The following is a 26,527-nucleotide window of genomic DNA, read 5'->3' as shown; positions in this document are numbered from 1 at the left end:
TTAGTTTATTAGGAGTTTGGTTTTGTTTTGATAGAAGTCCGCCTGAGAGCGTGTGTTTATTTTGTTTGTTAATTAGTCCGCCTGTGTGCGTGTAGCCCGTTTTGGGGACATTTTTGGTTTGTTTGTTTGTTTTGTTACTAAGTAGAGTTAAGACTAATTGTTAAATACCCGACAGGGACACTTTGAGTTGTTTATTTTGTATTATTTGCCGGTTAAGGGTTGTTTGTGTTTTTGAACCCATTTTTGTTAATAAACATTATTGTATTTCATTTACCCTTGGTCCGGCCATTCCTGTGTTACAGTCCTTTTGACCCCTGGACGTAAAGGGGGACGTAACATAGTGGGGGCTCGTCCGGGAGCTTTTTTTGTGATATTATAGTATATATTATTGTATACCACTTTATTAGATTTAGATACGTGTGTGTGGCGCGTGGTTTGAGTGCCCCTCGTGGTGAGAGTGGTTGCTCTTACTGCTGCGTGTTTGTGTGGCTCTTTTCAGGCACGGTAGGTAATTTTGAACTCAGTTTTGTTGGCATTGTACAGGTAAGGTTAATTGTAGTTTTGTGATATGGCTATGCGGCGCACTCCGTTTGATCTGGATCGGTTCATAGTGGAACCGACTCTGGATTGTCTGGAGGCGTGTCGGAAGGATGATTTAGCCTTAGTAGCTGACCACTACGACATTCCAAGGCCGAAACAAATGCGGAAAAAGGAGTTAATGTCATTAGTGGTGGCAGGCTTGGTGGAACGGCAGGTGCTTCAGGTGCCTGCAGTTGCTGGGAAATCGGAGGATTCTCCTGATGAGGCTGTTCCCTCCACCAGTGGGGGTGGAGAGGAAGCTGAGCAGAGCACTCAGCTGGATCTGGTTGATATGGAGGAGGATAGCGAGGACGGTGATAGGCCTGCGACACCTGTCACGCTTCCCCGTTTTGAGCCTCTTCCACTCGACAGCAGCTCTGGTGCTTCCCCGTTGGGGGCACGGCACAGGCTTAAGCTGGCCAGACTTCGCATGGAAGCCCAGGAGAAGGCCCAGCAGCGACAATTCCAGTTTGAGATCAGAAAGCTGGAAATTGAAGCCGACAAAGCTGTGCGCTTGCGGCAGGTTGAGCTGGATGCCCAGGCCAAGGCCACCTCGCCGTGGATCTCTGCTGCCCCGTCAGGGTCTCAGAGTCCCGCGGCCCCCTATGACATAGCAAAGTTTATTCCTTTTGTTCCGGTGTTTGGTGAGTCTGATGTGGACTGCTATTTTCCGGCGTTTGAGCGCATTGCGCTTGCGCTGCGGTGGCCGAAAGAATGCTGGCCATTATTGGTACAATGCCGGTTGACTGGTAAAGCTCAGGAGGTGGTAGCAGCGCTCCCTCTTGCAGCCAGCCAGAATTATGATATCGTGAAAGCCACGGTTCTGAAAGCGTATGCGCTAGTTCCGGAGGCATACCGACAGAAGTTTTATTGTTTTATGTTTTATTAAACTGCTTGTATTAAAGGTCCTTGTGTTCATTTCTCCTCTTGACAGCTTTGCTGATCATAATTTGCAGTTAGCTTTAGTCACTTTAGTGTTGTTTCCACTCTGTGCAACCATATGCATCTATTCCTATAGAAGTGGTATGGGGTGTAGTGTAGTTTGGAACACTTTTATGAATGCCATGTAAGTACACACATGATATTGGGCCTATACCGATACTGATATCAGTATCAGTGCATCCACGAAAAGAATATAGTACATAAGACTGACAGAATAACAACATATAATTAATGGTCAAAGTAACACTGGGTTACATTTTCTATTGTTTTTTTAGTTTAGCTGGTTTAAAACTCTCATTTCGAGATTTTCGCTGCATATAACACGCATAGGTTGAGCTTCTAGGTTTGGTTTGGAATAATTAACGAAACCACATTTCAGGAAATAGTCTTTGTGTGGCCTTGATCTTGTTTTTCTCTTCTTATTTTGAGGCCATTCTCCTAATTCCTCAAAATTGCCACCTGCTCCAGTATCAGGTTGAAATCATCCACTGGTTCCGTTTCCTCACATCCATCATCACTATGACGTCTCTGATGTGAAGAAGCTTCTCTAACATTAGCTACAATCTTCTCTCTGGCTGAACCTGTCTTTATTTGCCATTGAGGGGTCAGTTCAGGTTGACTTTCATGCTGGCTTCCCTCGGGGATGGTAGATCCTGCAAAGATCAGTGTTATTTGATTTTTCTTCTTTATTAGCAAACATCCATTTCTTTTTGCTGGTTGCTGACTCTTCTGGTGGAAGACCATCTGTGGAAACCATCTGACAAAAGTAATAATAAATAAAAATTCTATAAAATGTAAACAATGAAAGTCAGACATAGCTTTTCAACCATGCTTCAACAGAATTATTTAAAAAAATTAACTTGTGAAACAGGCCTGAACAAAAATTATGGTACCCCTAGAAAAGACTGAAAATAATTTGACCAAAGGAACATGTTAATCCAAGACAAACAAAAACAAACAAAGAAAAAACAAGCTCCTTCATGCGACTAATAGATGAACTGCACATACACAGTTTGATCAAGAGTACAGTGGGCTAAAGAATAATACTTTACATGGCGACCCATATAAAAGCACCCCCGGCCAGGCACCCCAGAGATCACAATGTCCCTGAATCTCCTCACCCCACCCCACCCATCCCTCTAAAATTTACACCCCATTACCTGCCCAACTGTTGGAGAAAACCTTGAAATTGATTAGTTTCCATTTAGACAGGTATTTATTTCCAACACAAGGCGGGTACTCTGTTCCCACACACCTAAAGAGTACTAATAATCTATTTATCTTTCTCTTAGGTCCTTCTCCTGCATGTTCGTTAATGGAGCACAGATGACACTACTACTTCTCTTAGTTGACTATTTATTGATTACAATTATGAAGAATGTGCGAGTCTCTGGGTTCTGTTACTTGGCCCTAGCAAACAGACATAAAAGTGTCCTGCTGCCTGCCACAAACAGAACACTACTACCTGGTGTAGATAATTTATTGGAATACGAATCAAGGAATTATTCAGATGAGTTACTTATTTTCATTTATATTCTTATCCTATTATTCATATTAAATCTCTCTAACATATATATATATATATATATATATACTTACTAACAGTGTGCTAGTGTGCATAAGCAACAATGTGAGAAGAACATGAGACAGGCTGACTAACGCTGTGTTGCCAGTAAAAGAACATGTGACATGTTGTATTAGGGGAAATCTCTAGGTCAACCAGAGTCCAGAGGAAATCCTTTGCTTACCTGTCTATGGTATCTTTGTCTCTGATTTCCAGAAGTCACCAAATGGATGGATGTCACAAGGCCGGCTCCATTCATCTGCATGCGGTTGACTTGTGACTGCATCTGACCCTATTCCTGTAACTTCAGCATTAGTCAGCAAAAACTGTGTATTGCGAAGGGAGGATTAGTAATATTTAAGGGTTCAGGGGCCAATAGTTGAGTGTTCTGACAGCAGGACTCTTCCATGTCTGTTGTCTGTTAGAGAACCCAGATCTGTTGCATATTTCTCATATCATGTAATTAATAAATGGTTAACTGAGAGAAGAAGTAGTGTTTTTACTGTACTCCAACAATGAACACGCAGGAAAATAACCTAAATATAAAGGTAAAAAGAAATTAGTGTGGAACAGTATCTAGTAACTAAAATTGTGGGAATTTATAAGTACCTGTTTAGTTTTACTCAGAGAAGAAGTACCTGTTCTTTATTACTTGTGCATTTTTAAGGTTTTCTCCAACACTGGCTCCTGAACCCTTAAATATGCCAGTTTTTGCTGACTAATGTGCAGTTGCTGGGCAAAGTCCCATGTATCATCCAACAGTAGCCTTCTCATGGTCTGGACCTGGCACTGGCTTCCTTTTCTCTGTAAGGGAGAGATAAAACACACACACACACACACACACACACACACACACACACACACACACACACACACACACACACACACACACACACAAGCCCAGATGCGATTTTCCTTTACAAAGCTGCACTCTGATTGAATCAGATAAACCACTCAGTACATTCTGTTTGCTAGCAGGCACAGCAGTAATTAGTCTTACACATGTCTTTTATACTTAATAAGAGAATAAATGTATTAACACAACCCATCCAATCCCAACCCATACCCCTTCCTCCATCTTTACAAACAGCTGCCACATACGCACACAGCACAAACACCCAGGTTAAATGCTTTTTGTGTTTTTTGCTAGAGGTGAATCAAACAAGTTAAATTTCTTACCTTTAACTGTCCTGTATCGATCAAGAGCTCATTCTTTTCCCGCTCACTCACTCACTTGGTTCTTCCCTGTACGTATCCAGCCCTTGTAATTCTGCCTGTCTGCCTGCCTGTCGTTGACCTTGTTGTTTGGATCTGGATTTCGCCTCTGCCTGCCCCCTGTCTGGTACTCTGCTTTGTTTATGTTTGGATCACCTGGCTCTCTGACCTCTGGAATTGTTAACAGGACTGAGATATCGGATTACGGACTCAACCTTCCTTTTCCCACCGGAGATACTCGGGATCCTCCACTGTCTGCCATACAGCATCCCGGCCTATGGTCTGTGATTTCCCTACTAACTTCTCCTTTGCTTGAAAACACAAAAATTTCCAAACTGGGTTTTTGTATAAAGGCATGTGTACACTATATTCCAAATGTCTGAACCAAGGCCAAATATTTCCTTATTTTTAGTCTTTTAAAACAGGCCTATTCAAAAGTCTTATCTGTCAATTATCCTTTTACAAGATGGCATAAAAAGGAGTCTTAAATAAAAAGTTTTCACTTCAAGAACTTTCCGACCTTAAAACTTTGTGTTCTGGACTCATTTAATCATCTCTTGTGTGCATTTCTGGAGCTGTTGCTGCCCAGCAGCATGCCAAGGCTGAGAAACCGCATTATACAAATTTTTCTTCCAGGATGCCGTGAGACGTTGCAGCACAGTTTGACTTTCTGCGCCATGTCATCAAACAGTTGCCAGGAATTCTGGGCCACCAAAAAGAATATCGCCATGGGCCACTCTACTCCAGGATTGTTGTCACTTTTTCACGTCTGTGTGTTATGATGTTTTTCAGTGTTCTAATTTGTTTCCTTCTTTACAATGTAGTAGCAGTATTATTATATATATTATTATTATTATATAAATAATGTATTAACATTTCTCTGATTTTCATGCTATGGTACCCATAACTACTTAAAACATGTAATTACACCTCTGATTGCAAATACATTTTAAATAAACAAAACAACAAATAGACAGTGGGTATTTTTTTTGTGCGCAATCAAGCGCTGATGTGCAAAAAACAATAATTTAAAGTTTCCAGTTTTTTGTCCCTGAAAGACCCACTCTGGTGAAAATAATGTTTTTCATGTTTTTCACATCTCCATGTGGCATTTATCTGACACTAGAGGAAAATTTAATCAAAATGGCTTTTTCTGCATTTAAATCATTGTGAACCAATAGCGGGCAGAAAAAGGCGAGCTCAGACACGTCATAACCCCGCAGGGCGGGGCCACAAGCTTCTGCCCCACCCTCTCCACCCGTTCTGACTGAGGACAAGGAGATGGCGGCTCCACATGTTATGTGCAGTAGCGGGTTAGCGGGTTAAGATACAAGCTAATCACGTTAGCTTTCATTATTTACCGAAAAACTTTGCTGTGAGAGAGCAATGGATTAGATTTCTCAATATAACAAACCACATGCTGGTTTCCAGTCAACACTTCAAGGAAGACTGCTTTACCAACTGGCAGCAGAGGAAATGGGTTTAGCTAGCAAGTCAAAATTAAAGCCAGATGCTGTGCCTTCTATCAAGACACCATCAAGTGGAGATCCTGTGTCTTTATCAATAAGTTTATTTTTGTGTATGATGCAACCGCTATCCAACCGAGCCTGCCTGTTAACACTTGCTAACATTACAAGTTGTATTTTTTTGGTCAGTTTTACTCAGCAGCAACAGGACAAACAAGTTTTTTCATGTCAACTGGCTGTCCGTAGCGCATATGAATAACTCCTCCTGCATATCTTGACCATGAGGGTTACTGGTCGGTCCTCTCATCAGGAGAATACACAAACTAAACTAATAACTTTTCAGCCTTTCTTTTTTTTTGTTGTTGTTCTTTTTCTTCTCCAGTAGACAAAAATAAAGTTGGAGATCACAGACTGTCAGATTCTCCTCCAAGAGACAGATCTGCATTCCACTCAGCAGTAATTGCTGAGCTGCTTCTCCATACCTGTCAAGTACCCCGTTTTGGCCTGGAAACTCCTGTTTTTTTACCCATCTTTCCCGTGTTATTTTCCTGTAAATCTCCCGTATTGTGATACGGGGAGAAAATAAACTTAAAAAACTCCCTTCACTATCAGAGGCTTGCTTTGGGGACATGGGCCTGGCTGTGTCAACAACAAGGACAGCGACTTAAGTTGTGTAATAAATAAATATAGCCTATATTGTGCTATTGATTATTCGAAATAGCTAATGGGTTGATTATTGTCTCAGTAATTACCAATGGTACAGCACTAATAAACCAAAACAGCCAACCAATGTCTATTTCACCCACTCGCCCTCAAACGCATCACTGGACTGCTGGAGATGAAGGTCTGCTGCTGGGTCGGACTCAGGTGAAGCGGCCACTGCTGATTCTAGAGCAGCAGAGCTTATTTTTCCATTATATATTAGGTTTGTTACTTTTGGATCCAAGGAAACTTTTTAAGACTTTACAGAAACTTTTTTTCCAGAAACATTCATGACTAAACTGAGAATGTATTATTGCAAATATGAACTTTCTTTCCAGGTCCCGGATTTTCAAAGTATATCTTGTATAGGTGAAAATGGTATAAATGTGTGTTTATATTTCATGAATAATTAATTCTCTTTAGTTATTCATCTGTCTTTTTAAAGTGTATTATAATGCATTTTCTTGTTGATTGGGACATGGGAAAATGAGTTTAAAACTTACATAGACCATTTAATTAAACCTATTGTCTTTGTATGTAAATGAATCTTAGGCATGTGTCTTAGGCATTTTTCAGAAGAGTAAAACGGGAGTTAAGAAGTAGATTCGAGAGAGAAAGGAGGAAGGAAACAAATCTGTAAGTAGAATAAATCCATGGACTCGTTTTTGATATTTTGCTCAAAGTAACCCAAAACCGTTGTTATGCAACCAAGATATAAACTTTTTGTATACAGCACGAGATACATTCAAAACCTGCTGAATTTTCAATGACTTTTTCTGTTGGAAAGAACCTTGGGGAGCTAGTCCAAAGTTCTAGTCTTCAGAGCCAACACTGTAAAAAGAAAAAGTTGAGAAAACGTAAAATATCAAGGCAACATGATGCAAGAGATTTTTGAGTTTTCTCAACTTTTGCCTACTGTTGTTGACTTAAGATTTACAAGTTCTGACAAGAGTTCTGCCAACTTGAATCTTCTTGTTCACCTAATTGGGATAATCCTGGAAGGCTAACAAAGAAATTCTTGTTTCAATGCCATGTATTTCTGCCTTCACCAAACAAAGATCTTGTTGAATAATCATAAAATTATTAATCTAGTAAGTTAAAAATTCACCTATATAAATAAAGGAAAATGTATATTTGAAAAATGCTCAATGAATAGATATAGAATAAAACAAAGCACAACTGAAAGTTATCTGAAATCTTATTTTCTTGAACAGTGCCTCAAGTATATTTCAGGATCAGGATTTCAGGATATTGCCAGTTTTTTTTTGTGTGCTTTGGGCACCGCAGCAGAGACATTAAAATTGAAGTCCAGAACCAAAAAAGAAAAAAAAGTATGTGAAAAAAGTGTCCAGCAACATATAGTCACTCATGCACACACCCTGACTGTCTTGTAAAAGCTGAACTTTACCACTTGCACATTAAACAGAATAGTGCCACAAATGATTGGCTGTGTACCCAGAGACTAAAGTTTTACATGGGCATGATGTTTGGGCACTTTGATGAGAGCAGTTAAAAGTTCTTAGAAATTTTACCATCAATGAACAGGGAACTAACAGGTAAAACACCAGTCATGCATTTCATGTGAAATGGACAACACTTCACATTGATTAAATCTTTTAAAATACTGCATGACAAAATCTCACCATATATTGTTAACATAGATTTCACTGACTAAAATTGACATCTCTAATGATGATTTAGCCACTTAACCTTCATATTGTCCAACCAGGTCAAAATGCCCCATTCTGTTTTGACTGTTCCTTCCTTCCTCCCTCCCTCCGTCCTTCTCCTCCTTCCTTCTTTCCACTCCTCCTTTCCTCTTCTCTTCCCTTCCTCCCTTCCTTCCTTCTCCCTCCCTGTACTTCCTTCTGTTTTGACCGTTCCTTCCGCCCTCTGTCCTTCTCCCCCTTCTTCCTCTTTTTTTCGCCCACTCTTTCTTCCCTCCTTGCCTCTTCCCTTTCACCCTCACTTCTTTCCTTCCTTCCTTCCTTCTTCCTCCCTGTACCTCCTTCTTCATTCCTCGACCGAAGGACAACAGGAGAGTTAAGGAACAGTTCATCTAAAAATAAAATTTTCCATCACCTATCCTTATGCCAGTTGAAACAGAGGTGAAGTTTGTCATCTTTTTTGTATACATATGTGACACGAGATGGTGCAAACAAACTTGAGCAGAGGGGTAGCATCAAATACAAGTGTTTTATTCCAACAGATCCATTTCAATACTGAACTGCATTCACTAGCCCTGGTACCGCCTCTGGATACTCTGGAAGAAGAATATATCAGATTAGGAAAAGTCTAACAAAAACAAACCTATTGGTGGGGAGCGGGCCTACCTTAACTTAAAAACCAAAAGGAAAATCATCAAATGCTCCCCTACACGCAAGCACACACACACACGCAAACCCCAAGTGATAAAACAACCAATAACCACAAATAAACAAAGGGCCAGACCCCCAACAGTGGCTCACAATTCATAAAAAAATTAGTTACTAAACAAACTCCAGAGGCAGCACCAGTCGCTTCTAAACTATGGAGGGAGGAGGGAAGCCCGAACAGGATCAAACAAAATACAATGAAATATATCTATAAAAACAAACAAAACAAAAACAATAGCAGGCTGCCCTGCAAGACAATACAAAAAGTTAAAATTAGACATCAGGTTGACTAAGTAATACAGTGGGAAGAAACCTTCCATTACCAATTCAGCTTTGGGTTCCAGTCCCCTCTTAGTCACCTTCCCAGGGAATGAGCTAAAAACCAAGGACACACATTTACTTAAAAGCAAAACAAAGAAACCCATGAGAAAGAAACTTAAAATACACACCTTGCTGAAGCCAAAGTAACCCTGTAGATGCTGCAGTTGTGAAAAGGGTTTGCAGTCCTGGCTCTACCCTTTTTATAATCAACTATCAAGCCAGGTGAAATCAATCATTCAATCATAGAGTAGGGAGGAGGGGCCAACCTGAGGAACTTGTACTACTACACATACATTAGTTTTACTTGAACAATAATACATTTGAACAGTTCAAACACTAGAAATGCAACTCTTGGTAACTGGTGAATGATTATATCAGATGCAAAGGGGTTTAACTACTGTTTGTGATCAAAATTCAACTACAGTGTACTTGAACAGCCTAAAGAACACAAGTTAAAGTCATGTCTGGCTTCCCCATTAACAGTCACAGCAAAAGCTTTGTTTTCAGAGACCTTATGTGCTGTGAGCATCGAGAGCCACTGAGCTCAAAAAAGATGGCCTGAATTGCTTCAAAGGTGTACCTCATCTGCTTTGGATAGTCAACGTTGAGGGCATACAGAAGGCCAAAGAGGTATGCCAAGGCAGAAGAGAGGTCTGGGATGTTATGTAGCACGGTGTCTCCTTCCAACACAACTGCCTGGTCTCGCACAGATGTACCGGCATCGTCATCTTGTAGGATGGTGAGGATGGCAACAGATGCACTGTTTAACACTGGTTCCAAGGTGTCAGTGTCCTGAAGAAAAAACACAGACGTATTACTGAGAGCTAAGAAAAGCTAAAGACAAAATACATTTCCTCTGATTTGAACTTAAACTTCCGTACCATGCTGGTCATTTGACTCATTGAGGTTTGGAAAAGAAAAAGCATCTTTTTCTTTAATTAATGACACAGTAGCTTTCACCCACCAATAATGCCCAGCTGCTTCTCAGCAGAAAAAAATAGGAGCGAGTTATAGACAACTTCAATCTTCACTATAAAATTATCTGGACTGCACTGAAGAGGTGTATATTTCCATTTTGTATGCATCCTTTAAAACATCTCACTGGAATTAGGAATTAGTTTTACTTGCATTATTTTTTTTGTACTTACCAAGCACTTCAGGAAAACCTTATTTGCATCTTCTCGGAGGAAAATGGGCAGGCCTCTCAGTGCTGCTGTCTTTTGGTGGGACACAATGTTGGAAGTCTGAAGAGTGTTCAGTGGAAAGCAAGATTTCAGTTAGTATGGTAACGTACTGTACTTATACACAATGCAAAATCATAACTCTTATAGTAATGAAGATAAAGCACAGGTCAGACCCACTGCAACCATCTTAACAATTTTACTTAACTTTTACAAATTAAAATTCTGTTAAATACTGCCAAATAAGAACATAAAGCAATGACGGCTGACATTCATTTTTACTGACACATGTCCACTAATGTGTTTTTGTTGAAACCAACATATTTATATATGTTAAATATATAAATGTACATAAATATACATTTATATGTATATTCATACTTTTCTAAAAATGTCAGGCAAATGAGCACTTCACTCAACTGTTCATCAAGTTTATCCAGGAGGTCCTCCATCTTCTCACCAAGGGCTCCCTTTTTAGACCGGTACAGTTTCAGCAGGCCAGACACAAATTTGTCAAGGGATGCATTGAAAGTCCCCAAGAGATCTTTGTTCGTGATCCGATGAAATTCTTCAGATATCTAAATAAGACAATCAACAAAATATTGTTATTTATTCAGCACAAAAAATTTCTGGCGAATGAGCCGCTCTGCTGCTCTGATGAGCCTTACTGTGCCTTCTGATGGAGAACACTACTATGCTGCACGTTTAAGTCATTTTTCAAGACGAAAGCTGCTATTTCAACATGTTCAAGTATCCAGAATTATAAAAAAAATAATAACTTTTGTAAGAAACCAAAGCGTTTGTAAATCCATCAAGATTTCAGCAAAATAAGACTATTTATGTTTGTGCAGATCACTTACCTTCCCTCACATACCACAGATCCCTCGAGAGAGCAAGCCTGTGGCAAGATGGCCGCTAGGTGAAGACATTAGAAACTGCGCCATAAAGCATCTATTGCCTTTATTGACATTTATGTATCCAACTAGCTCCACATTTTCTCCACCTGATGGTACCAAAAAATTCTCCGATGCACTTCACTTCACCGCCAGGACTGGACGCCTTCGGTCTAGTCTTAACATGACGGGGCTGCTGTGGGAGTCTGTTGAACGTGTTCTGGGACATAACAGTGATGTCAGCCCCAGTATCAATCTTAAACTTAACTGGGCTGCCATTTATTGGCAAAGTCACACGCCACTCCCCGTCTGATCCGGGCTGGTCTATTGCTGTAACAGCAGAGTCCAACACAGCCCAGAGGAAGAATGAATCAGCACTGTCAGCGGGACCAGATGCTGCCAACTCCTTCAGCATTTTGGTTTTGCATACTGCCTCAAAGTGTCCCAATTTATTGCACTTGTGACATCTCTTGTTTCGAGCAAGACAGGCATCATTTTTCTCATGCTTACTTGGAACATGCACTTGGCCGTGACTCACTGTTATTAGGCCTGGTAGACGCAGGGGACACGCACCGTGTCCCTGCTCCTCCTGGCATTTGTATTTTTCATGTTATGTCTCACTGCCTCCACTGAGTGGGCATCCCTCATGGTGACGTTTTGTTGCTTGATTGCTCTGTCTTGCGATCTTAATGGATTTCTCTAGTGTGAGGTCGGGCTCCAGTTGAAGTTTTTGAGATGTCCAATATGCCAATGACAATCCTGTCTCTTATGTGTTCATCCTTAGCTATGCCAAACTCACAGTGTTGGGCTAGCTCGTACATGCTCCTCAAGAAGACCTCGACCGTTTCCCCCGGCCACTGCGCTCGTTTGTGGAAGCACACTCAGTCATGAATCACGTTGCACTTGGGCACAAAGTGCTCATCAAACTTTGCAATGATAGCCTCATAATCAAACAAACTTTGGTCCTCACCATCGTATCCGAAGGATTCGTATACTGGCTCAGAGTCTTTACTTATTGCCGTATAGCAGGGAGTTCACTTGCACCACACTGGGCCCCTGATCGAGCTTTGATCAAGATGGCTGAGAAAAGTTGAACTGCTCCAGTGGTCCAAATTTAGCTATGTCTGTGAAGCGTTCAGTCAGCCACTTCTGACACCATGTCACTTTAATCACAACACATTTTCGGTACATGACTACTAATCAACAACTTTGCAGCCATGTGTGCAAGCCCTTCCGTCATGAATGCCCACAATATACACATCAAATGAAAGCTCAAAGTCTCATCTTTCTGATGATATAAACCATTTTGACACGCAACAACCACAGCGCCAACACTAAAGCCTTTTTTACAGAAAAGCAGAAAGTTTAAATGTTGACTTTCATTACCTTTGAGGGTTCTCTATAGGTCAAACATCAATATTTCCCATCAAGATTGGTCTCATTCTGTCCGTACAGGTTAGGCGAGGACAAAAAAAATATTATTTTCTGTGTGTTCTAAAGTGCATAAGTTTTTATCAGTAATACTTACAGTGATTCTGATTGCTGTGGGTGAAACTAGAGAGTGTTAACTTTACAAAGAGCCCAAGCCTGTACTTACAATCCAGAGGGTTCAATAACAGCAGTAATTCTAATTTGGAGAGGTCATATTACAGGCGTTTTTGTCAAAATGACCCCGCTTGATTATGACAGAAGTTTGGTAGTAGGGCTAACTGGGTGTTCGCTGTGATTTGTGTGGGTGATCTGTTTGGCTGCAGACCATTTTGTGGAGTCCGGTGTGGGGACTCGGTTATGGTTCTGTTCTAGTTTGGATTCACCGTTCTACACTCAGTTTCGTTTAAGCTTTGCTACACCTTATTTTGTTCTGTCATAGTGGGTGTTTTGTGTTTAGTTTTAGTGTTGGGCTAGGTTAGTGTTTTTTTTGTTGTGACGACGGTCACATTAGTTATGAATCTGCTGCTCTTTTGTTTGGTTTTAGTTTCTTCAGTTTTCGTCACTTCTTCATTTGCACACTGTAGTCCACTGTAGTCCTTATATTTAACAGTCCACAGTTTCTAATTATCCTGAAAGTTTAGTTATATAAATGTTGGTATAGGACAGGGGTGTCAAACTCCGGTCCTCAAGGGCCAGTATCCTGCAAGTTTTCAGTGTTTCCCTGATCTAACACACCTGAATAAAATCAAATGGATCCAACAGCTTCTTGTCAACTTCTTCACAATAACCCATTAATTTCAGTCAGGTGTGTTAGATCAGGGAAACAATGAAAACCTGCAGGATATCGGCCCTCGAGGACCGGAGTTTGACACCTGTGGTATAGGAGGAATAGATATTTCAGTGTTGATCCAAACATGACTACTATTTATTCTTCTCAGATAATTACTTAGATCAATTCGTAGGCTGTTCTTACTTAGCCACTTATTTGGTTCACCGGGACACCGGCCCAAGAGTAATGCGGCCCACTGGGAAACCTCCCGAATCTCCAGAATTGCTCTTGATGTATGTTTCAGCATGAGAAATCCGAGGTGTGGCGTGAGAGCATGTGAACCACTCAAATGCTTGAGTCTCAAGTGAGCCAATGCGTGAAAGTTGGCTGCCCTGAGAACTTGAATGCGTCAGTCATTCAATGCAGCCACGTAACTGAGTGAAAGCTTATGCTGCTGGAGCATCAACTCCGTGCTGTTGTAGCAGGTTAGTTCAATTTAACAGTAGACATTTGAATTCAGCATCTATTCCTCCAGTTTTCAGTCCTCACCAGACCCGCACCATTAAATCATCTATCTTCTTGTTCCAGTTGCACTGACCGAGAGACAGTGTGTGAATCACAGTCCACTGTAGTTGACCTCCAAATTAGTAACGTTGCTCTACAATGAACTGGGGACTTGTCCAGAGTGTACCCCCCTCTCACCCGATGACAGCTAAAAGTGAATTTATACTCGTGTGGCGTCCGCGTGCGGTCTGTTACGGTTCCATCCTCCACAACCCATCTAAGTTTAGTGGTTACAGACAATGAATGAATGAATGACCAAGAAATCATTTCAGCCCTCTATAGTTTGACTCCCACCATTCTTGGAGAAGAAATGTCTAATATTCTGGGACCCTGCTCTGGTTGTTAGATTAAAACTAAAATATTGCCTGACCTGGTGGCTTTGTTTTAACTCAGGTGCAATTTAGTCATAGGCCCATGTGTGTGACCCGTGCCATTAAATCATCTATCTTCTTGTTCCAGTTGCACTGACCGAGAGACAGTGTGTGAATCACAGTCCACTGTAGTTGGCCTCCAAATTAGTAACGTTGCTCTACAATGAACTGGGGACTTGTCCAGAGTGTACCCCCCTCTCACCCGATGACAGCTAAAGGTGAATTTATATTTGCGTGCCGTTGGTACTAAACAAATAAAGCTGAATTGAATTGAATTTACTGAACTTTAACATTCAGTGAAGACCAGATGTGAATAGTTTTTGTTTTGCTTCTTTTCAATGTCCTTTTCAAGCCTTACAAGTAACTGAAAGCATACTTTCTGGATATGTTTTTGTTTTTCAGGTATTGCCTAACTAACCCTAAAGCTGCTACCATACATGCACCGGAGTTTGACAATGTTCCAGAAAACTTCTGGAGCGGTGGCATGTAAGGGCCCAAATGTCACTCTTGACTCTCTGCTGTGATTTTCTAACCAGGCCCCTGCTTAAATATCAGCAGGTGAGACAATGTATGACGGTGCCGGCTAATCTTTTGCAGCATTGACTGCATTAGCATGTTTCTGTGCAACTCACAGTTTTGTGCTAGTTACTAATAAAGTAACTACTTAGTTACTAGCTACTTAATTCAAAAAGTAGTTACTTTGATTACTTGCACCAAAAAGTAATGCGTTATTGTTAAAAGTAACTTTTTAGTTACTTTTGTTAAAGAACATTCTTACAAATTCTTTTATTAATATCCTTATAATTTAATGAAAGTGTTTTACAAAATATAAAACAAACTCAAAGTAATTTTTCAGCACTTATTTGTTTTAGTCAAGCCAGCAAATTATATGAAAAAAAAGAATAGAAATGAAAATTAATATGACAGCAGCTCAAAAATTAAATATGATGAGCCCTTTAATGTACTGTTTCTTTCTCTTTATATATGTATATATATATATATATATATATATATATATATATATATTTCCTTAGTTATGCACTGGCATTGTCTCACACGTGTGTGTGGGTAGGGCTGTGACGATTTGGACACCCATGGTAACCGAGGTTTTCACTTTCCTGAAAAAAGGACTGTTGTGTTCATGTTGCTGTTCCGCATCCAGGAGTTATTGCTTTGTGGGTAGTTGTGAGAGAATCGGGAGGGCTTTACAAAGGAAGCTTCAACCCGCAAGTGATGATTTTTACAAGCGACTTCACAAAAAAAACAAGCCAAACCAGCGGACCTTGCAACACTGACCACGTGGTGCTGGAAACAGGAAGAAGTTCACAGCTGCTGTACAGAATGTATTAATTTCGGTAGTAATGGAGTAATGCACCATAGGGTAACAGTAACTAAGTTACTTTATATAAAGAGTAATGCATCAGAGTATTAGTTACTGACAAAAGTAACATGGTGACAGTAACACGTTACAAGTTATACTAGTAACGCGTTACTATCTAACAGTGGCAACTGAGTGTGTCCTTCCTGCTGACTTGTGTTCTGCTTTCCAGTTATTTCCTGCTGCTGTGGATACATACAGGACTCATAAAAACAGAACATGGAGCCTCATCTGCCATTTTTTAATGCACAAAGATTTCCAGACTGGTTTCTGCATCACTTCGTTCGCTCTCCAGCAAGGATGGTTAATCTCCAGCAAGAAGCTTCCAGCTACGATGGGCAAAAGTAGGAAAAGAACAGAGCAAACTGTCCTGCTGAAATCCTCGTGCTCATGAGAGAAACCAGCTTTGCAGTTCAGTCTCTCATCTCCTTGTCATTTCACACCCATTTACAGCTTTAATCTTGTGACTAAATTCAGCTCACATGTTGGTGTTAGCTGAAGATCATCTGCAAAACCCCATAAAACAAATAAAACAAAATTTAATAAACAAATTCTTTCTTTCTTTCTTCCTTCCTTCCTTCCTTCCTTCCTTCCTTCCTTCCTTCCTTCCTTCCTTCCTTCCTTCCTTCCTTCCTTCCTTCCTTCCTTCCTTCCTTAAAGTGTGTTACCAGACCACAGTAAGTAGCGTAAGACTTTAAATCAGTCATCTGTCCTCCAGGTCCACCATCACAGCTCTGTAGCTTCTTGTTGTAGCTTCACGATAACTTCAGCTCTCTGGAAAGGTAGAAATCCTCCTCGCAAAGAGCATCGATGAGAATTGCGCTGGCTTCAGTTCCTTTTCTTCGCACCATGTCGATCACATCTCGAGCTTTTTCTGCTCTGATCTTTTCTTTTACTGTTTCCATCTCATGATAATTTAGAACTTTACGCTGGTAGAGTTTATCCAGCAGCCTGTCTAGAACAGGTTCAGTCACCCTTTGAACAAACTGTGTCCGATCTAAGAAGAGCCTGTCCTGTGGCTGGACTCCATCATCATCCGAGACGCTGTCTGGTGCTGGAACATTCCTCTCTAAAACTTCTCTTCTTGCTCCTGGAGCTAAAAAGAAAACCAGATCTTAAGTAACAAGAATATTTAAAATTAAATTCCACATACCTTTATCCCTCCAGTTGTTTCATATGAAATATATTCTCTATTTTTTCTCATATTTTTCTTTTAAAATCTTTTACAAACACGTTTTTGTGTTTGTGTTAGATTTTGTGTTAAAGACATGTTCCAGTTACAGAGGAGAGGGAGGAGTTCACACATTAACTCATGCTGCTGCAGGAAGGTAAAGTTCTCACCTGTCAGATGAACATCACGTTTCCAGACATCAGTCTTCTCCTGGTCTCGGACCATCACAGTTACTTTCTTTAGGTTTTCCGTTGGGAAGATTTCAAATGTTGGATGGAAATTTGGTCCAAACTTTAAACGAAACAGCTGGTGCTGAAAAGCAGCAAAGCATGTTAGTGTTGGACCTGATGGAAAATCTTTCTGGCTGTGGACATCATTTACACGTGACACCTGACTCACCTCAGGCTGTATGGTGAGGCCTTCAGGGACACAGCGGACGCTGTAACTTTTATTCACAATGAGAGAGCACTCAGAGGAGGTCCTGATGTTCTCAGCACCTCGTTGTTGGGCAGCAACCTTCAGCAAGAAGATGATTTTTACAACAGAGTCAACTCTAAACACATCAGAGTCATTCTAAGTATTTTAGAAAGAATTTAAACTAAATTAAGAAAATAAAACAACTATTAGGTCACTGGTACATGAATGAAGGTGATGAAGTAATAATTGATGGCACAGAGAACACCAAACTAAATCTCACCAGGAAAACCAGGAAAAATAAAGTTAAAGGTATCAATGGTTACCAGTAAAAAGATGATTTGTACACCAGTACCGCTAATAATTTCTATTTAACTGTTTAGTTTAACTGTCTGTGTCTCCTGGTGGGGAGAGTACCCTGCAGCACATCTGTCGGTTTTACCTCTGGCAGAGGGATGTTTTCCGGCAGAAGAAGCACATCGAGTATTGGAGATCGGTGGAACAGCAGGATTTGGCCATTAACTGGCAGGTTTATTTTCAGGAACCTTTTCACAGTGTCCCAGAGAAGACCAAAGTTAGAGAGGTGGGGGACCTTCACCACCACATGGGTATCAGTGATCTCCAGGGGTTTCAAGATGTTCATCCCATCATCATCAGTGATGTGGGCAACAGAGAGCAGGCCTTCAAAACACAGAGCTGTGAAAGAAGAAAGCTTTTAAACATTTTCTGCTAAGAGCTCAATCTGTGCAACGATCACCTCTCACCTCCTGAAAAAATGTGGCTCAGATTAATTTACTATCATTCAAACAACATGATTGGAAACCTTTTGGAGGAAAACTTGAGGACAGACACATGAATGATGTGTGCTGGTTTCCTTCACACTTACTGCTGTTCATACAGCAAAATCTGCGGAGAGAATGTGCACTTCATGCATTTTTCAAGCCATGAGTGGTTATTTGTGCCTGGACTGGCAACCTTCAGGGGTGTGTCCTGCCTCTAACCTGACAGAGGCTGAGCTAGGCTCCACCACCCATGATACTGAGTAGGATTAAGAAGGTATAGAAAAAAGAGAAGGAAGAGTGGATGGGTAATAACAATTAATAATTTAAAGGTATAGTATAAGAATTACTGACACTGTGGTAAAGACAAACATAGCAATGGCTTCAAACACACAGTTGTGAATGGACGGTGGCCGTCAGTGGCCAATATTCTTCCAGACAAACATGATTTCATCTGCGAGTGGATCCAGTGCCTCAGGTGCAGCAATGACTGCACTACAGGTAACTATTACTACTGCGTGCATGTTTGGTCCACTTCAAACAAATCGTGGCTGACTTCCACGGACAGTCTAGTCTGTTTGGAGCAATATGAACACACATCTGGACCCTGGTGCGGATCAAAGAAGCAAACTCTAGTTTGCTTGAAAACCTGGGGTCTCTGTCCTCTTGCAAGTGAACTCTGGTCAGGTGCGCTGACAGTGGGAAAACAAAAATGGACCAAAAACAGAAAAGTGACACTAGACATAACGTACCGCATCATGTCAGATAACTTGTTGCATGTTCTGCTGCTCACTACTACATGACCTGGTCGAGGCAGTTTGGCTTGCTTGAGTAAAGCAGTGCACAAAAGCAAACAAACCAAATAAAAACGCTAAATTTTTCCAAATTCCCCTCCCAGTTATACAGATTCCCCTGGACTATTCTAGTGGGAATGCACCCTAAGGTGTTGCTTGTCTTAAACGATGCTCTAGAAACCTATCAGACAATGCTGGTACTGTAGTTTTAAAGCTCAGAGGGTTCTCACTTTAAACACAGAGGCGTTTGTCCATTCAGAGACACCGTACTAAAATGGTGGCACAAATATGACAGCGTCCATGTAAATGAACCCCCTTCAAGCAGATATAAATGGTTCATTCTTAGAGAATAAAACCATAACAGTTGTGTTAATAAAGAGATTAGATCAATAGACACACAGTTTTAAATGAAACATTACATTTTTCTGTCCTTCGACTTTGATTCTGTAACACACTGTGCGTTTAAAGTTCAGCTAAGCAAGACCAAAAAGGTCAGTCTTGAGTTTGGTTTTAAATGTGAACACTGCTGCTCTCAGGTTTCCAGGAAGGGTGTTTGACCCATGTGGGCCAAAATAAGAAAACAAGGCCTCCCCGTTGGATTTGCTTCTAACTCAGCCTCCTCACTCAGTCTTATTTCTATGCTGGATCATTAATATTTATTATTATTCAGTTATCTGAAAAGGTTCCAGCTGATCCAAAATGAGAATTAGCAGCAGTGATCATATTTCTCTTCTTTTAGCTTGTCTTAACGGGCTCTTTGAATAGAATTTAAAATTCTTCTCTTAGAAACAAGCTGCAAAGGATCTTAAAGATCTCATAGAATCATATTTTCCCAACAGAACACTTCATTCTCAGACTGAAGGTTTACTTGAGCTTACTAGAAGTTTTAAAAGTCAAACCTTCGGGATCAGACCCCTCTATATGGAATAGTTCCCAATTTGGATCCAGGAAGTAAACATCCTCTACCTTTAAAATTAGGCTTTGAACTTTTTAATCATGGTGCTAGACTGCCTGAGGACCTCTAATGACTCACTGAGCATCTCTTCTCATTCCCTCTCTTTATGTGTATACATTGATGAACATGGCAGCCTTTCTGAAGTCTGGTTCTGCTAAAGGTTTTTCCTAATGAAATAGATTTCTTCCTATCCAGCGTCACTTGCAACACATGCATTAAGACAGGGGACTGAATTGAACTGAAGATCTGATTTAATCAGCTGTTTTCCTTTAGCCAGACATTTTACACTCGGGCATTTTTTTTATTCTGATAAACTAAAATGAACTTTACTGAACTGGATTGGACTGACCTGAACTGTGTGTTTTTAATTAATAAAATGATCTTAATTTGAATCTATGATTATTTCAGTGACATGGTTTCGTACATATAACATCCCACACTGTCACAGCCTTTTCAGTTTAATGGCTCAGTCACAGCAGCGCAGAGCTCACCTTCCTTTGTTTCACAGTGAGGGAGGTGCAGCTGACAGACTGCATCCTCAGAACACTTGATGCTAAACAGCGGCCCTGCAGGAGTCTTTTTAGCTGGTTGAAGGAGATTCTCATCCCATTGGACAGTTCTGTACAGAAGCTCCGCCTCCCGTGCCATTACAAACACCAGCCCAGTCAGAGTACACTGGAACACACCTGAACTCTGACACTTGAATCTGTAACACAGAGAGACTGAATGATCAGAGCAAAACCTGTTCCATCCCATAATTTTCATCATCACTGTTAAAAAGATAAAAGTAGTATTCCTAGATCAGACCATATAAATGCTGACAGACAGGGAAACTGTAGAAAACCAAAATACCAGATGTAAAATCTCACCAAGACCACAGTGTGAAGCAAACATCTTAACACTGAAGGTCAGAGACTGAATTTTGTTTTCTGCTGAAATCACTGCTGCAGTTAGTAGGTCTGCTCTTTCAGATGGAACAGAAATGTGTCATTCAGAAAAACATCACTAAGAACAAATAATAAAAGCAGTTAAAAGTGTGGATTTAAAGGTTCACCTGTATGAGACTTTAGCAGAAACTTCTTCAGTTTGGACTTCAGGAGTGAAGTTTGATGGAGGCTGCAATTCAGAAACAAGGTAGTTTTATGACGTATATAAACAGTGCATCCTTGATTTAAAAAAAAAAGCACAATTTTTACTGTGCAGACCTAAAGGAATATAATAATACTCGCATCTCAGCAGCTCTATCCACAGCATGACAGAAGGGATGGAGATTAAGACAAAAAGCATGGACACATGCACTATCTGGACCAAACAAAAGGAAAAAAAAAACAACTTTTTCTTTTGGACCACCTTTAATTATTACAATCTTTCCCATCACACATGAGAAGCAAGATGTTTGTTCAGTTTACATTTATTTCCACTCAAGGCTGGATTAATTTTTTTGCCAAGGGCTTGTGTTGATGATGGGAGAGTCAGGTCAATAAGCAAAGTTGACTTCAGCACATCCTTAAAATCTCAGCAGTCTTTAAAATCTGGATTCTGTACATTAAAATAAACATTTAACCACACTTTCAATATTTCATCACAATGTATCCTGGGATTGTTTTCTTGGATAATGTATAAAAACCTGATCTATCATTATATTTAAGAAGCCTGCTGACCTATTTTGCTTTTTTCTTCTTTTTTTTAGCATAATGTTGTGAAACCTGAACCTGGCTGATTAAAACAACAGCTGATCGTAATGCTGCCCCCACATGCTGGTAGGCTGATGCATGACTGGTGCAACACTTCATCCCCCGCTCTTCTCCTGATGCCTCAGTCCCTCTGAAACACGGACAATCTGGACTCATCAGACCAAGACCTGTTTCTGTTGCCCCAGATTCCAGTCTTTATGCTCCCTAGCAAATGAAAGCTTTGTATTTTATTTTATATGGCTGGAAAATAAACATTAATAGAAATATAAACAGTAAATTTATGAATATCCAAATGTCTTAAAAGTAAATTTAAACTTGAATAAAAATACTTTTAGTTTCTCAAAATAGAATGCAGGTGTGTTAAGAAAAAATCCTGCTGGTTGACTGATTTGTGTCATTTCCAGTCTTTGTATAGATTTTCTTTAGATAAACAATTTTCACTGTTAAATTCTGGACAAAAACTTCTACTGTATAATATATTGCTGCACAACGACAAGAATCAACTATGTTTTCATTCACATAAACCTCGGCTTGTAGAAAAAATAATTATTTGGTTTATCTTGGATTAGGTACTACTTGTTGGATAAATATAGGTTTCTTTTATCTTACATAATAAATCATCAGTCCCGCTGTAGAGAAACCAGATTCTACACTTTGATTCAGAGCTTAAAGCCTCCTTCTGCTATGAATTGTACAGTGCTTTTTCTGAATCGACATCAGCATCTTAACGAAGGTCACTTTAACATGTGGTGTGGGGAAGCTGTCGATCTAACCACCAAACTTCCAACTAACAGTTGAAGGCTTTAATTTCTGGGCTACAGCTGCCTTTCAGTCCCAGAGATGAAGAAGCAGCCAGCTACAAAACATGTCTTTGCTGAATTTAGAGTCTTTGTCTTCTTTTTTTCTCTCTCCCTTTCTGTTATGTTCACTCTCCCCTTCTTTTGTGTCCTCTGTCAGATTTCACAATAATATGTAATTCAGCAATAATAAAAAATCAATCAATAAATAAAGATAATATTTATTTATCAAGATGAGCCTTATATCTACAAAGCTTAATTTTGTTCATATCTGTAAAACTCCACCTTGGTGAAAACTAATTTATTTGGTACAACATGGCAGCCAGACCATCATTCTGTTGGCCATGCTGCTGGATAAGGTTAAATAAAAAAAAGAAGAATTTTCTCCTCATGTTTTCCAGTTGACCTCCTGATATTTGAGCTGTTGTTTAATTTTTTTCTCACCTGTATTACTTCTGTGTTGTCCTCACACAGATCAGGCTCCTTATCTGGCTCCAGTTTGAAGTCGGAGATGCCTGACAGGAGAGGGACAACACAAGATGTTTCAGAGTTTATTGCTTCTCTTTTCATCAGATTGGGTCAATGATTAATCTCCCAGTAGCAACTCCAACTCCCTGCTGTCCTCTTCCTCACAGACCTTCCTCATTGTCTGTTGGATGCTTATAAATGTGACCAGATGTGAGAGTATCTGCTGTCTTAAACTATCACATTTCATTTGTTGTGCCTTCTTATGAAACCTCTGTTCTTTAACAGTTTTCATCCTTTGTTTTAATTTCCAAGGTGAAGACACATGCTGTTTGTAGGTGCAGTTTAATAAATATCATCTTTATAGTGGGGTAGAAAACTGCTGAGTGATCATTTATTTCTTTGTCATCAGTTTTAAGGGCCTTGGGGTATTGGTGTTTTCATTGTAGATAATCTTAAAGCAGAAATATGGAGATAAGATTCTGCAGCCAGTAGCAATCCCATATCTCCACAGTCTGAGATCGAACTTTATCCACCCCCACAGAGTCATCAGACCACCTCCCATATTTGATGTGGAGAGGATGATCATAGCAGTGTGTGACCGAACTGGTGACCAGCCTGAAGAGGAGGTGCCAGGTTGTGTATGGTTCTTCTACACACTACTGAGGCCACTGTTAACTGTTAGATTGTCAGTATGTCTTGTTTCTTCAGACTTTAATAATCCAATCCAATGGCACCATTTAAAAGGGAGAAAAAGCTTTCCAACGGCATAATTGCCACAAAGCATTGTAACAACAAAGAAATAATCCACTAAACACAATTTTCCTTACTGTTTGTGCTAAATCCAATATTTAGCTAAATATGTGTTTTAGTTAAAAAAGTATTAATTTCATTTTTACCAGACAGGACTTTCTTATTATCTGTTACTGAGTATGTTTTATTCAGCATAGGAGCTGATCATACAAAGAGAAAGATGTTTGTCAACCATTGTTAAAAAATCAATTGTTTTTAATTAAACTGATCTTCATGATCATACAGTATGTGAATGACTGTTTTTTATTCTTTTCTCTCATTTAGTCTCACCCTCTGTCTTTGGTTCTATTATACTTTCCACACCTGAATTTCTACAATTGTTTACCACCAGATGGACTCACATTAACCCACCAATCCACGTTACAATGTCCTTTCCATCTGAACTGAATTTGAGGAGTTTAAAAGTTATTGAATCTGATTTTAGTTTGGGCTTGCGGTCTGTTTTGACGATCGCAGAGGCAAAATGTTAATAGAAATTTAAAATATTAGAGCAAATATTACCAGTCAGAGTTTAATTTAGAGATATTTCTGTGATGAAATGGGTACAGAGTACTTTTTAGATCAAGATGTATTAATGATTAACAAAGAGACAGTGTCAGTACTTACAGGTTTTTGCTGTGAATGCGTTTATTGGCCAGTGGTCAAGCCTGTGGGGACAAACAGCAACAATAACAAACTGAGAGAAAGAAAAAAAAACCTGATTTTAGCTGAGCTAATGTTAACTGGGAACATTACATGTAACTGTTAGCTTTGATAGTCAATCCAACCTGAATACTATTTCTCTTTAGTGACCTAGTCAATAACCTACTTCAAAAAGATGACTTCGGTATCCTGTTTTATTTGCAGAAATACTTCTAGAGTTGGTGGATAATGATAGACTGAAGATCCTGAGCGACTTCCAGGTCCAGACTGATAAACTGGTGATAGCAAACCTACCAGTGTTTTCAATCTACTTTGTCTCCTCTCTCTTTTATAGTAAAAATACTCTGCAACGTATCATGTTTATTAGAATAACAAAAGCAATGGACAGATGGACGGGCAGACAGACAGATTTTAATCTTTCTTTTAAGGAGCATGGATGGATTTCAAATTTCTACTGACCTCACAATTTCGAGTCTATAGTTTGGACTCTGTAGCAGATCAGAGAGCTGTTTCACTCCTGAGTCTTTCAAATCCCTATCAGCACTCAGTTCCAGCTCTCTCAGATGGAAGGGGTTGGACTTCACAGCTGAGGCCAGAGTATTATGGGTAATCTCTGACAAACTGCATTCAATCAATCTGAATGTAGAATGAAACATTTGAGTTTAGATGGCAAAGCTTCTGCTTAATCTGTTGAGATTTAAATTGACAATGTAGGAAATTGAAACTTAAAAAGAAATAGAACAGCACAGTTTACATATCAGTATAGTCAAACAGAACAGATAAAAAGAAACTTTCAAACAACCTGCAACTTAAGTTAAGACTTGTAAGACTTGACTTTTTCAGGACATGATGATACATTTGAATCAACCTTAAAATACAACTTAAAATTTGGTGCAAGATTTTTGTATAAAGCTTTTTAATTCATAGGATGGAATATTTGTCACAAATGTTGGAGAAAAGCACAAAGAGGGCTACAGATATTATCATGAAGATCCTCAGTATGGATCAGTATCCTGTAGTCTGAGTCTTATGTCAACAATTTAGTGTAAACTGAACTGTGACATCACACTAATCTCTAAAACCTGATGTCTGACCTCAGAGTCTGCAGTCTACAATGTGGGCTCTCAAGAAAACCGCATAGCTTCTTCCCTCCTGAATCCTGCAGTTTGTTTTTACTCAGGTCCAGTTCTGTCAGATGGGAGGGGTTAGACTTCAGAGCTAAGACCAGAGAATCACAGCTGACCTCTGACAACCGGCAGCCCCTCAATCTATATTTACAAGAGAAAAGTTGTGAGCTGAACAGCACGCAGGTTAAAACCATCAAACAGAGACAGTAAAAAAGAACTCTCATTCATTTTAATAACCACACTTCACTTTACAATTTCCCTCCCTACATATTTAGGGGGCGGCAGGACTCAGTGGGTAGAGCAGTCGTCCTGTAGCCTGAGGGTTGCCTGTTCGATCCCGGCCCATCAAGCTTATTTCGAGGTGTCCCTGAGCAAGACACTGAACCCCTACCTGCTCCTGATGGGTCGTGGTTGAACACCTTGCATGGCAGCTCCCCCTGTCAGTGTGTGAATGTGATGTATATGTCAAGCGCTTTGGGTAAAAGTGCTATATAAGTACAGACCATTTACCATTTATATTAGATATAAAAAACACTAAATATTGAATTCAGTAAAATGCATTTTAAGTTTCAAGACTGATGTAAAGTCCTTTATAATTGTTGAATCAATTTTAGGAATAAATTTTAAAAGAAGGTGAAATATTATTGGACTAAACTATTATAAATATACTATTATAAACTAAATTTTAGTCTGCTAAAATCTGTTTATCTGTTATGGTCTATGGGTTCTTGGTTCAGTAGTTTGTTGTTTTACTGTTCTGTAGGTTTTCTTTGTCACAGTCCTGTTTTGTTTTCTGTTTTTATTTAGGAGTTTTTTTCCTGCATGTATTTTGTTTTGATTTCTGTTCTGTTTATTAATGCACCTGGTTTGATTTGATCATTCACCTGTTCTTCATTAATCCCTCAGTATATTTAGGCCCTTTGGTTTTAGTTTCTCCTTGCCAGTTCACTGTAGCCTTCATGTCACATAGTCTTTGTTATGTTTTGTAGACTTTTTATCTGCATGCTTCATGTCGTGTTACAGTCTTGTCTCCATCGTGTTTACCCAGGTTTTGTTTTTCTAGTAGTTCAGGTAATCAGACCTTTATTCTGCACCCGGCTGCCTGCACTACAGTCATCACCTCAT

At 39.8% G+C, this 26,527-nt stretch overlaps 2 protein-coding genes and 1 long non-coding RNA gene across 3 annotated transcripts in view; 2 read left to right on the top strand and 1 right to left on the bottom strand.

Annotated features, from left to right (window-relative positions):
• LOC121628724 (NACHT, LRR and PYD domains-containing protein 12-like) overlaps positions 1-26,527 on the top strand; it is a 2,607,341-nt gene that overhangs the window by 1,869,697 nt on the left and 711,117 nt on the right. The window lies entirely within an intron of this gene.
• Positions 13,039-26,176, top strand: LOC121628784. The gene is made up of 3 exons (XR_006008260.1): positions 13,039-13,120; positions 16,430-16,432; positions 26,166-26,176. It is a non-coding gene; the product is annotated as an uncharacterized LOC121628784 (long non-coding RNA).
• LOC121628728 (protein NLRC5-like) overlaps positions 15,978-26,527 on the bottom strand; it is a 54,352-nt gene continuing 43,802 nt past the window's right edge. Inside the window, 10 exon segments of the mRNA XM_041968020.1 lie at positions 15,978-16,847; positions 17,093-17,234; positions 17,322-17,438; positions 17,779-18,032; positions 20,356-20,570; positions 20,919-20,980; positions 22,800-22,870; positions 24,240-24,280; positions 24,735-24,911; positions 25,370-25,543. Of these exon segments, the coding sequence (XP_041823954.1) occupies positions 16,507-16,847; positions 17,093-17,234; positions 17,322-17,438; positions 17,779-18,032; positions 20,356-20,570; positions 20,919-20,980; positions 22,800-22,870; positions 24,240-24,280; positions 24,735-24,911; positions 25,370-25,543 (1,594 nt within the window). The 3' untranslated portion in view covers positions 15,978-16,506.

The sequence above is a fragment of the Melanotaenia boesemani genome, chromosome 18 (assembly GCF_017639745.1).
Source record: "Melanotaenia boesemani isolate fMelBoe1 chromosome 18, fMelBoe1.pri, whole genome shotgun sequence".
NCBI lineage: Eukaryota > Metazoa > Chordata > Actinopteri > Atheriniformes > Melanotaeniidae > Melanotaenia > Melanotaenia boesemani.
Note: the sequence above shows the minus strand (reverse complement) of the source record. Positions and strands in the feature narration are given on the sequence as shown.